The 13,078-nt window shown below is 34.6% G+C and overlaps 1 protein-coding gene across 7 annotated transcripts in view; it reads left to right on the forward strand.

The window, feature by feature from the left end:
- The window catches only part of LOC128996462 (hepatocyte nuclear factor 4-gamma-like), a 43,578-nt gene extending 34,224 nt beyond the window's left edge, over positions 1 to 9,354 (forward strand). For 4 of the 7 annotated variants that reach the window (XM_054421807.1, XM_054421813.1, XM_054421808.1 and 1 more), the window contains exons 9-11: positions 4,180 to 4,218; positions 6,454 to 6,695; positions 8,156 to 9,354. In XM_054421807.1, coding sequence (XP_054277782.1) covers positions 4,180 to 4,218; positions 6,454 to 6,695; positions 8,156 to 8,188 — 314 coding nt within the window. In that variant the 3' untranslated portion in view covers positions 8,189 to 9,354. The remainder of the gene's footprint in view (positions 1 to 4,179; positions 4,219 to 6,453; positions 6,696 to 8,155) is intronic. The other 3 variants (XM_054421810.1, XM_054421811.1, XM_054421814.1) reach the window with 3 other exon arrangements.
- The last annotated feature ends 3,724 nt before the right edge of the window (positions 9,355 to 13,078 follow it).

The raw sequence follows: 13,078 nt of genomic DNA on the forward strand, positions 1-13,078 counted from the left end.
TTATGATTTTAGTTATGCGCTTAGATCGATCTCCCGTAGCCGTTTTAATATGTGTATTTGTAATTGGCAATTCTTCAAAATGACCTATGTGGTGTTTATTTTCTAGGAACCATTTTTCCGATATACATGATACATTAGAGCCGGTGTCAATTAGGGCATTTATCTTCAATTTATTAATTTTAACACTAATTTCTGGAAAATCAATTTGTTTAATCTCGTGGGAATCATTAATTGATTCATCTTCTTCACTTAATAAAAATTCTCTGTCACAACAGATAACATCAGTTTCATAACAATTATTTATTTCATTATATACATTTGGCCTTATTTTTCCGAGGGGATTTTCTTGCACTGAAGAGACAATTAAGGGAATATTATTTTGAGGGGAAGTAGTGTGTAGGCCATTTTTGCTCTCAGTGCTCTTTAGTTTAAATCCGACTTATGTAGTTGGTCGGTTTTATCGATTATGGTGGTACAGACCTGTCGTTGTTCTGGGGTCATATAATTGGGTTCAGTTCGGTTTCCGTTCGTAGTGGGATAATTATTTGAATTTTGTGGAAATCTGCCTTGTGGGTAAGGGAACCAGTTTTGTTGGTTTGGCCGGTTGTTGTATTGTTGGTTGTGGTTATATGGTCGATTGTTTTGTTGATAATTCATGTCATATCTTGGTTGGTATGCATTTTGGTTGATGTTATTAGTGTGGTCAGGATATCTGTTTTGTGGTTGTGTGTTATAGTTGGGCCTTGGTTCATTTCGGTTTGTCGCTGGTGTATTTTGTGATGGGGGATGGTTTTGTTTATTCCGGCGATTTCCATCTTTTATATCTTCACGCTGGAGGATCGATTCAAATGCAAAAATTGTGTTGGCATTCTGTACTATGCGGGCATCTTGTATTAGTTCACTGAAGTGATCGCTTAGCAATGTAATAATTTCTTCATCAGTCAAAGGTGGGGACATTGATTTCAACGTTATGACTCTCTCTATAAAGTATTCTGAGCGGGTCAGTTTTCCTCCAGGACGGTACTTCTCGTTTTCCAATCTATGTCGAATTCCACGCTGTACTGATTGGCTCCAAAATTTCATGAGAAACATGCTCTCAAACTCATCCCATGTATTAATATTACTTTTGATAAGATAAAACCATCGTGAAGCACTCCCTTCTAAACTCATCTCTATCGTATCGATTAGGAATTCTTTAGGGTCGGTTGTGGGACTCTGGCGAACCAAATTGCGACAGTAATATTTTTGTAGTTTGTTTAAGAACTCTTTGGGGTTGTGTGCTTGTCCAGTGAATTTAGGTACGTTATTTGAGTCAACGTTAGTTCCGCTACCACAAGATACATAAATGTTAGGGGTGAATGTACTCTGTTTAACAGTGGCTTCGTTTTGTAGAGATTCAATCTTGTTATGATGTTCACTTAGTGTTATTTTCATATTTTCTATTAATTCAATGTTTTGTTCAACTCTGTCTTGATTTGCTTTAATCTGTGGTTCTAGTTGTTCTTGAATCCGTTGAGTATTTTCACTTACTGTGTGTCTGAGTTGTTTATGTTGTGTTTCATATGTTTCCTGAATTTGACTTTGAATATTATTTAAATTAGTATTCATAGTCTGGCTCATCTCTTCCCTAATAATTTTATTTTGGGTATGGACTAAGCTATTTACTTCAGTTTTATGGGCATTTAGATCTGCTTTCAGGTCCATTTTTAGATTATAGGAGCTTTCAGCAATTTGGGTAGCTAATTTAGATTCAATTGATTTCATTTCCTCTGATTGTTTTTGTTGATTTTCCTTCACATAGTTTAATTCCAACTGTAGTTTATTTTGTGATTCAGCGATAGATTCAATTTTGGTGTCAAGGATTTTATAGTGGGTCTTTATTTCATCTTTAATGCTGGTTTCCAACGATATCATTTTATTATCCAAAGATTGGAATAGCGTTTGAATTTGGGTCATAAAGTCGGGTTTCGGGTCGGGTAGTTGAGTGACGGTGCTTGCTGTAGCATGTTGAGAAGCTCGCTGTGATTGATCGTCATGAAACTGTGTTGTGATTGGCTGTTGTGTTTCTGTTGCCGTCGTAAGGAACGTAGACCTATCAGCTGTCATATTCATTCCTATCATTCTTTGTTCATCGTTCACCGGGACGTTGGCTTGGTCAGTAAAATTTGTTTGCTTTGAGGTTAGGGCTACAATTTCTGATGACTCGGAACCGTGGAATGATCGCTCGTCCAAGGATTTGTCCTCTAAGTGTGTTTGTTGTGATAATGTTTCAGGGCTTCTCGCTGTTAGTGTGCATGATTCATCTTCACTAATATCGCTGGTGTTAGTGTTTGTGTGAATTTCAATGTTGTTGTCGTCTTGATTATGATCGTCACTATCCCCGCTATTTTCGACTAGTTTCCTAGAGGGTTTAGGGTTTGGGCGTAAATTGTATTGACTCGTCATCTTGGATATCTTTAACTAACAGGTGACTGATAGGCTAATTATGAAAGGGGAAACAGGTGGGGAATCTTAACTTAGATACCTTTATAATAGTACAACACTCTTATAGGCTATTCTTAGTTTAACCTAAAAATCGCTATTTCAAACACATGAGCTAGGCCTACTTGTATTATTAGCAAGGTTTGGTCAATAAGAGAGCCCCACTCGTTGCGGCGCCAATTGCAACCTCAGGGTTTTTAGGTTCATGCTTGGAACTCTCTTTTATTACCAATTTCCTTGCTAATAGCCTATTTTAATTTGAAACTTTTTTTTTATGATAATAAAGTTAGCCTTTGATTTCTTTTTTTTTACTAAATAATTTTATATAGAATTTGGATAAGGTTGTTCTAAAACAAAAGTTTTACTTGAATCAAGAATATAAATTTTAACAGCTAGGAGGCTACTCGATCCACCTCAGAATTAGGCTAATGTTCTCAAATTGTCCAACACTTAAATAGAATTGTCTGTAATAATAAGATGGAGATTACCAAATTTCTTCCAAGTTTCCACATTTCTTCTTGTTTAAACTATTTGAAATAATTAGACTATTGGTTTAGCTTTTCACTTTTTACTAGAAAATATTATAATATAAAAATCATACAAACTAGTTTTTACACTTTCATCAGGCTAGTTCATGGTAGAAGCAACAATCCAGTTGTTACCTAACACATGTTTTTTAGCAACAATGTCTTCTAGGTCTTCAAGGTCTTCTAGATCTTGAAGTTCACTTTTAGTCACTCAGGCCAATTAATATTATATGAAATTTAATTTGGGTAAATTACTTTTTGAGATTTGGTTTAGATATATATAATTATTTTTACTTTAGCTTGTGTTTGAAATAGGCTTAATTGACTGGTAATAGGCTATTTATATATTATTTAATTATACAAAATTTTATGAACTGTTGCACTCATTACTTCTCTCAATCAAACTACGAAACATCCAATGTTTTGGTGTATTTTTCTTGTTACAGTAAAACTAAATTTTGAAATTTATTACCAAATATATTTATAGGCATTAATTTATTCTTGATAATCTATCTCTTGACTAACATAATTATGCAATTAACAAGGCAATTTATAAATACAAAAGTTGTTAATATGAGGTTAAGGATGTTACATAGAGCAAAGAGCCTAGTATTTGTATGAAGATAGCAGGCTTACCTGTTTAAGAAAAAGTCCACTCACTATACACAAAACTTTGAACCCTTCATACTTAATTGTATGAAAATGCTGTCAGTGGCAGTGAAATATTCTAAATTATGTGTATGGTGTTAAATTTCCCAGTCAGATAAGCCTACTATCACAACAAAAATCCCACTTGTTAGTATTAGTCCAGCTTCCATAGGTTGTTGAGTATGCACTGAAAGTGTAACACATTTTGACTTCTGATTGTTGTTGGGGGGATCAAAACAGATGTTGTTACCCTCCCAGCAGGTGCACAACATTGGGGGAAGGGGAATAGCAGCGAGAGGGCAAAAACATCAGTTTTGGTCATCTCCAAGATGCCCCCAAATACAATCAGAAGTCAAAATGCATCATACTTTAATTGCATACTCTCCCCCCTATGGATGCTAGACTATTTCCTAAATAATGTTTGCTTCTAACTCACTAATCAAGACTTACCAGCAAGCATGGTCATTAACCTTTGGGATATCGGTGAATGTAATGAGTTGATCAAGTATCTGGTGTTTGTTAGGAATGGACAAGAATATCATGATGACCACAATGCTTGTTGGTAAGTCTCACAACCAAGATATTAAAACTATTAAAACCATAACAATAATATATGATGTTTGAAGAACCATGGTGTTGATGGATAACATAGAAATTAAATTGACTAAAACAATCATTTATAAATCTTTTGCAGCATTTTTCTATCATCTTTGGGAGTTCTATAGGATCTTTAGGCTTTAATTTAAAATTGTTATACAAATAGTGACCTTCATATCATGTAGAATAGTTTTCTTGTTAATAATATGGTTTTTCATTCCAATTTCACCAGTTTCAAATAGAAATATAAATAGCAAGTCCATAAACATTTTTTTTTTTTTGCTACAAAATGTTTGTATACGATACCACTCTTTTTTTATAAAACCTTCTTCTTCTTTACCTAGATCATTGTACCTTCCAAATACATGCTGATCATTTTATCCTATCTTAATGTGTCCTTAAAAATCGTACTTCTCCAAATTGCATTTTGCTCCGTTTTCCTGTACGTTCCATACATCCGCCTCAGTTTTATACAAGAATCTTGTAATTCCAACCATGATTTTATCAGGTCCTTTTCCTCCTGTTCCTTTACTCCTCTTCTATCAAATTTACAGGGTTTGTTCATGACTTAGATGTCCAAACAGCTTCAGTCGTAGCCAAGCAAGGGAGTTAAAATATGACACAAGCACCTTTTCTTCACTTCCCTGACAGCTATTTTAACTACTCCTAACCCCTTTAAGACGATTAGTTTCTTTGTAAGTACGCAATAACCATATGAAGGGTAATCATCTGTTTTGTTTGAGTTAGTGACCAAAGTCAGGGAATTTTAAACACGGATTGAATTGGGACTGAACAAAATATTGTAGAAGTGACTGGGAACGAATTTTAAGTCTACTAAAGATAGTCTAGCTGCAGCCGGTGTACACTAGAAATGAGTAATTTTTGTCCGATTTTGATGAAATTTGGTTTAAAGGTGTAAAGCGGGATAAACTTGAATGAGCTTGCGAACCAGCATGATCAGACCATGGGAACGGGGCTTTACGGGGTAAAAATTGGTTTTTCTCACTTTTGACCCTCAAAACACAAAATTTCCCGATTTCTCTTTAGACCTTTTTAAAGAGCGTAAAAAAACAAATAATTTAGTATATAAAAGTATTTTTGTTCGATTATAAGTAACGAACAAAATAAAAAAAATTGTAAATTTAAAATTCCCATGTTATTCTTATGGAGAATAATGTCAAATGTTGTAGTTTGCTTGTTTATGGATATATTTTGATCAAACTTGGCAAATTTATTTATTTTGTACTAAGCTATCAATATTTTACTCAAAAACACACTTTATTAGTTCCCTTGTAGCGGCAAACCTAGGTACTCGTTAAACCTAATGTTATTAAAATATATTTAACTAAAAATCAATTCAGACAAATGGAAATTCGCTTAGTTGGCAGGTTTGCTGCGGCGGGGGAATTTTTTACATCAATACACTTTCCTCCATACACGTCTATTATTAACAATACTTTAATACTTTACATTAAAATGGCGACCATACGAATGTAGGTTTTTTAAGCCAAGTGTGATGAGTGTAGGATGAGTGGCGCGATCTTGTAGTCTTGTTAGTGACTAAGGCCGACATATTCCTTAGACACAGCTGTTAATACAACCAATTGCAACTAAGGGACCTAAAGTTTATAGTGGGATCCAAACCACATTTTTGCCTTGTATTTAATGAGTTGGACTAATTATCAGGTTAGTACTGCGGATAGTCGTAGTACTCACTAGTTCCTACGTTAATCCACACCAGGGATTTCCACATCCACACAAGTAATGGATTTCAATTCCAATAGAGGACAGTGATTAACCCCCTTTACGCAGAATTGTTCACAGACTGCAATACATACTATGTGGACGCGTCAATTTTCTCTCATGCCATTATCAGTTGTATGATAAAGAGTAATTGTCACATGAGGGTGGGAAACAAGTAAAATAGTTGTAAGGGTGCTGGAGTTAGATTTGAAATCGCTTGCTTGACTGTAACTGAAGCTAGTTAGAGACCTTATTTACAGACAACATTGTATTTTTAATCAAGAAAAACTTTGCAAAACTGAGAAAAAATCTGTTAAAGCTCATATTTAGCTTGGCTGAACAACATTTTGATTTGTGGGTAAGGCTAAATTTTGGGTTATTTCACAATAGCCTAAATCTCCTACTTGTAAATAACAACAACAATAAACGTACTAACCTAGACTGAACCAACTCCTAGCACCTGTATCGGGGGTTGCAGGCGCTAGTGCGGAGAGCACCAATGGAGGGGCTGGCGCAGGCGTGGCACAGTGTGGCACCAACAGCGTAGGCAGTTACCAGAGCAGCGGGGGTTCTCCTGAGAGTCACTGTGCACTGAGCCCCGTCAACAGTCCGGCGGGGCAACACAACGGGGCAGAACACGACACTTCCACCATACTGCGCGATCTCAATCAGCCCGACTACAGGATGGCTTTCAAACAGGTAAATTGCTTGTACAATCCATCTTTTCGGAAAGTTATTGGCACTTACAGGTCTTAAAATACTGTGTATGCAAGGTTCTATTATTATACGCACCAACTTTTCAGTCATAGCTCTGACTCGTCTTTTGTGGTGTATGACTGGGTTGCAGCGTCTGTCGAGTTTTAAAATTATCCACCTTTTGATGTTGTGAAATGATTTAACTTACCGGTACTAATAACAATAACACAAACAATAATGACAACTAGGCTAGACTTAATAGTTAAAAATCCTCCAATCAATTGACAGAGGAACCCATGCCATCCATTACAAAGCACGAAACAGTACTGCGACAAAAAATGTGATATGGTTTAATCAAACAGCTCTGGTGGTCACTCACAATTTTTTTTTTTCGGAATTGCCTATGCCATTTTTCCTTGTAGTTTTCTTTTTTTATGCAAGGTTGGAACATTTTTGTATAGCAGCTCTAATGACAACCTATAATTAGTCACTATAACTTATATCCCTAGAAGAAATAAATGAAAATTCCTTTTATATTTAGAGAGATAGATGGCTTCTTTAAACGAGGTGTCTGCTTGTTACCTACCCCACTAGGCCCTCTGGCCTGTGCTTGTAACAATAACAGCACAATAGATACTTGTTATGAGTAAATTCTTTCAATTATTGAGTCGTGATTGATTTAACCTAACCACATAATCAGGTTAGATTGAACAAATATTCGTCAAGAGCCTTCATCATCTGAAAAGTTTAATATCACCTGTAGTCTCTTCTATATTTTACACCTTAAAGATTTTTCCAAGCAATTTTGCTATTTTAATGTTTGATTGTTCTTTAAGAGGTTGTCTAGATCTGTTTCATTGTTAGTCTGGACAATATCTACTTATAGCAGCTATCCTTTGGCCCCTCATCCCTTCTATCCACAAAACCCATAGCCCCCATACCAATACCATAGCCCCATAGCTCATTCCAGTACTGTCTAACATTTATGTTGAAACTACATCCCTGAAACAATCTCTCAGATAAGAGCGTCCATGGGCTGATAGCTCAAGCACATCATTGGTTAAAGAATCAGCTATTAGTAACTAAGCTACACACATCTAGAAATAATACTTAAAATGTGCATCTAGTGGTGTTGCTATTTCAAAAGTACCGAAGTTTCTCTTTGAAGGGAGGAGGGAAAATGCTTTCAAACACACAGGTTGCCAACCTGCAGTATTAGACTTATGAATTGATCAGACTACTCACTAAAAACACCTCTTCCACTCTGTTGGACACAGCCCTGGGATTGTTTGTCATATTTCTTAAGGTTAGGTCAACACGACCTAAGCTCTGAGAGCTAGCACTGTTTCTGACATTCAGTATCATAAGTAATAATAGTAATGATAATGATAGTAATTACTATTGATTAAGTGTTGTTGATGTTACTAATTAACTACCAGTAAACTTACTTGTGTGGTTGACAGGAGCCCAGTTTGGAGGGGGACTCGACCTATTGACTTATTGACCTTCAACGGAACTATCCCTAGGGTTACTTTAAGGATTTACATATTATTTACTTAGAGTGTTTATTTCGTTATAGAAGAAATAATTTATTTATTTTTGCAGTAAAAGCCAGATATGTTTGTGTCACAACTTCGGGGCCGGAAAGATTGTAAAAGTTAGTTAAACTCGTCGGGTCACTCGCAGACTCGAGTTGTATCACAGTCATCGTGCAGGGAATTTCTTAGTTTAAACTTTATTTCTAACAGTATTTAGTAACATGTGTAAGTGTTTCATCAGATTCAACTCGGTCTAGAACGCTCTGAACAGATTTACTACACAGAATTTGATTCGTAAATAGTCAATATGGTCTCGTTGTATTGAAATGGTGGCCGTTAAAGCTTATGGCTATGTAAGATATTTAGTATATTTTTTTTAACGGCTGCCGTTTCAAAACAATAGAGATTGCATTTTTATGTTTATTTGTACTGTGATAAAAATAGTATTACTTTTATTAAGTGTGGAGTAAACCTGGTCAAGTTTTCTAGATCGGTTTGGTTTATAAACACGTAAACGACATGTTTGTTACTCTAAGCCAAAGATGATGTAGACTTTTTCAAAATCGATGTTAATTTTAAAGATTATTTATTAACTGCAGTTAATGCAGTTTGTCGACAACATGAGTTTACTTTATTCTTTAAAAAATTTTGTTATTGACTAATCACAAAAAGGGAATTAGAATTATGTTCCATTATATAAAATAAATACTGTAACATTATTCAATTGTAATTTGATTAATTTTTTTCAAAAGTTCTGATTGATTTTACAATTTCTGACGCAATACAAATTATTTCATCCATCCATGAAAAAATCATAGTGTTGTTTATATTTCTAAGTGCCTTGTGTAACTGTAATCTTTGTAGTACGTTTTGTACAAGTGTCTATTCTCAATTCACCACTATGCCTTTGCTTCACAACCACTTGGAACTACAATAATAGTGAATATTGTAGTTGAGTGAAACAGGGTCTAAAGGCAAGTCGATTATCGTCAACTCTTCAAGGTTTTAATTTGTGTCTTTGTCAAAGTTTAATTTGTTTTAAATTAGCTCAATAAATATTTGTAGATAGTTGATTTTTTATGTTAATGTTCTGATACTCGATGTAATAAATATATTGAACATTGTTTCGTGTATTATTGATATCCTAATCTAAACTAATCAACCCCATATAAACATGGGTTAGTGAGTGAAAAGAATAATATAATAGTGGTTTAAATCCTTATACATAATACGTTGAGGCGATTTCTACGAAACACTACTCCTCCGTTAATATTGGACGGATTTTTACAAACGATGTGTCAAAATGAAGTATTGTTTGTGTAGATGCCCCCTTTCACCAATTCCTGTCATAAAAGTCCTCGGGCTTTGCCCCACAGGCCATCAAAATCTCAATGTATTTCTTATGAAGAAAAGATTTTGTTTATACTTATACTTTTAACTGCTGGAACCACTCTTATAGTCTGTCCATACAGGCTACCTGGTTTTGACTCTCAAAGGAAGTCTTCATCAGTATAGGATGTGAATTTTTGTTTATTTAGAACAAGTTTTTGTCAGACAATCTGCATTACCTTCATATATACTAGGTGAGTAATAGCATATGAAATTATGCTGCCTTTCTCTTACATCCCATTCAACACTTTTTTAAATTTGTTATGTATAACATTTAGATTAGCTTAAACAGGAAATAATAACAGTAGGCTAATATATAAAAATATTTCCTTTTATTAAATGGACATAACTTTATCACAGCAATTATAAACAGTTAAACATAGCCTAGCAAGAGAGTGTTTAAAAACATTTTCAAGTCAATTAAATTTTTAAATTTGTTATTTATTTATTTTCAGTGATTTAATCAGTATAATCTGTTCTTAAATTATAATGCATATAAATGTTTTTTAAACAAAAGTATCGGTTTCATAACACTTGAGTTACTGGATAGCAACCAAGCTTTTGAGACCAAAGAAAACGTACAACCGATAAATTCATGATGGGTCATACAGCTTTGAAAACTTAAATAGCTTTAGGAAAACTTCAGATAAAACCACGAATTAGTAGGGTCTTTGACAAAAACGATTACTCATTTTTTTTGCTATTTTACCAACTTAATGACAATCAGTTTCTTCACAATTCGCATATTTATATTTTTAAATTGCCTGTTGAGAATTACAAGGCTCATACTATAAAATTAAAATATTTTCTTCTGTAGATTTGCCATTCTTATCAATCAAGAAGACAATTTTATTTTCAGGTATTTTTCTGATCGACAGATGTAAAAAGTGTTTACGTCCGGCTCAAAAACTCACCCAGTGAAATATTACAGAGGTTACGAATTGTGGATATTTATAGGCATGCACTGTGGATGTGATACTCCCTGGTGTGGATTAATGTCCGCACGAGTGAGTACTACGACTATCCGCAGTACTATCCTGAAAATTAGACCAATTCGTATTTACCAAGGCAAAAATGTGGTTCGGATTCCACTATAAACTGTAGGTCCCTTAGTTACCATTAGCTGTATGGGCTATTAATTAACAGCTGTGTCTAAGGAATAAGTCGGCCTTAGTAACTAACAAGACTACAAGATCGCGCCACTCATAATACACTTATCTCCATTCATACTTGGATTAAAATACCTACTTTGTGTGGTCGCCATTTCATTGAAAAGTATAAAAAAGTATAAAGTATTTGTAAACTATTGCTTGTCTCCAGGTATTATCACCGACAGAGTAGGGTATACCATACATTGTGAGAAATACCTTAAAGAAAGCACTTGGTCGACATAAACACATTCTAGATATTACCTGATATCAAACACACAATAATTGCTTCAGACTCAGCAATTAGTAGGATGAAAAATCTACTTGCATGCCAACAATAAAAAAAAAAAAAAAAAAAATAGGAAAGAAAAAGAGTTACAATGAGCAAACACAAAAAGGCTTCATACAAAAAGCAAACTACTAACAAACCAAATATTCCTGAAAAGTAAAACTCCAAACATTTAAAAACTTAATTTAATCCTACGATACTACCGGATGGATGTTTGTGACAAGTAAACGCAAAAAATACTAAACCGACAGGGTTGAAATTTGGTATAATGAAAGCTCACATTCCCGATTAACATATAGACATATTCTTATCTCAAAAATCCTTTCAGGCTCCGCCCCAGTGGCTCTGGAGTTTCCCATGTTAACCTTATGAGTAATCATATTTTAAAGGAATTACAGAATTTTGTCAGTTGTTTCAACTGCACATGTTGGTTCTATGATATTAAATAGTATTAAAAAGTTATAAGGTTTACCTACAGGGTGCAGCACTATTAGTTTTTTTGCATTTATGACAACTGCTAATTTTAACCAACTAGCAACAAAAAGCTGTGGTACACAAGGAGAACTTTACTTTTTTATATGGCTGTGTTTACATTGGAAGCTTGCTTGGGCAAGTTAAATGGTGGCGCATGCTTGCACAAGCGTACAGTTGCCGATGGTGTGGTGGTTATACTAGAGCAGAGCAACGAAGAACAAGAAGTCGCCCAGTAGCCATAGTAGGCCTACATCACAGATCAGTCAAAATTGAGATGTCAGATGATGCGGACATTGTGCTTGAAAATGGAGTTAAATTTGTATTATATTAGACTCCAAACAAGTTGGGGGGAACGAGAAACTGTAGGAGTCGATGTAATGTTTGTATAAATAATTATTTTTATAAAAAACATAACTATACTGAATAAAACAGTATAATTTTAATAAGCCTAGAGAAGCTTAATTTTTCTTCATCATAGCATTATTACAGGTCTATTTTAATAGAAAAAGAAAATTCAATATATTTTGATTGACAAGTTAAAATTCATTTGCAAATAGCGTTCAGTAATGATACTGCTGCAACTATAAAAAAGTTATAAAAGAAGAACTGTATAAATCAACGCCTTTGTATCCATTTTGAACAATTGAACAACTTATAACAACACTTAAGTATAAAAAACAACAGTTTTAAGATACACAACCTATGCTACTTTGTCAGTGAACTTGCTTCAAACTGAAGCACGCTTGCTTCAAAAACAAATTTATTTGTTTCGTGATTTGAGAGGCGCAAGCTTGTCCCAGCGTGCGCTTACTAGTGGCGAGCACTGTAACCATGGCTGGACAATACGCCACTGGTTTCCAGTAATCTGCTACAATTTTGTTTCAAAGGGCAAGCTTAGCCAAGCGTGCGCCACCATTTTACTTGCCCAAGCGTGCCTCAATTGTAAACTCAGCCTACGGTTTAGGTGCAGTGGTAGAACATTATGGCTATGGTAGATGTGTTATACTATAGCCTACCGTATAAATTAAAAGAACCAAATTTTCTTAAACCGTGTCCTGTCCCATAACTGCATACTGCAATAAGCATTTTATACTTATATGCAAGCCCCGTACGAAGGACAGGTACTCTGCTAGTAAAATATATATGTATGTACCATAAAATTCTTAAATAACTTGACTACATCCATACAAATACAATGCTTTTTTACCATATTAATACAGGTTTTTAAATACTTAAGTTTTAAAAACTCATAGATTCTGGCCAATACTATCCAATAGTTGTGCAACTAGTGAGCAAAGGGAGCAATTGACTCAATCAAGAGAAATACTTACTCACGAGCCGTAGGCGAGTGAGGAATGGTTTCTCGAGTGAGGCAATTGCACTTTGCACTCGAGTTGCACATTATATTTTTCCTACAGTTACCATAAAACAAATGAATTGGTAAAGAAACGTGACATATTTTTACACAGAAGTGAACTTTTAATATGACATTTAATGATACAACAGTACAATAGCTGACCAGCTGATTTACAGCCAGTGCTGCCAACG

Source organism: Macrosteles quadrilineatus, unplaced genomic scaffold, assembly GCF_028750875.1.
Source record: "Macrosteles quadrilineatus isolate MER2022 unplaced genomic scaffold, UCM_ALF_1.0 Scaffold_6__1_contigs__length_79288215, whole genome shotgun sequence".
Taxonomy (NCBI): domain Eukaryota; kingdom Metazoa; phylum Arthropoda; class Insecta; order Hemiptera; family Cicadellidae; genus Macrosteles; species Macrosteles quadrilineatus.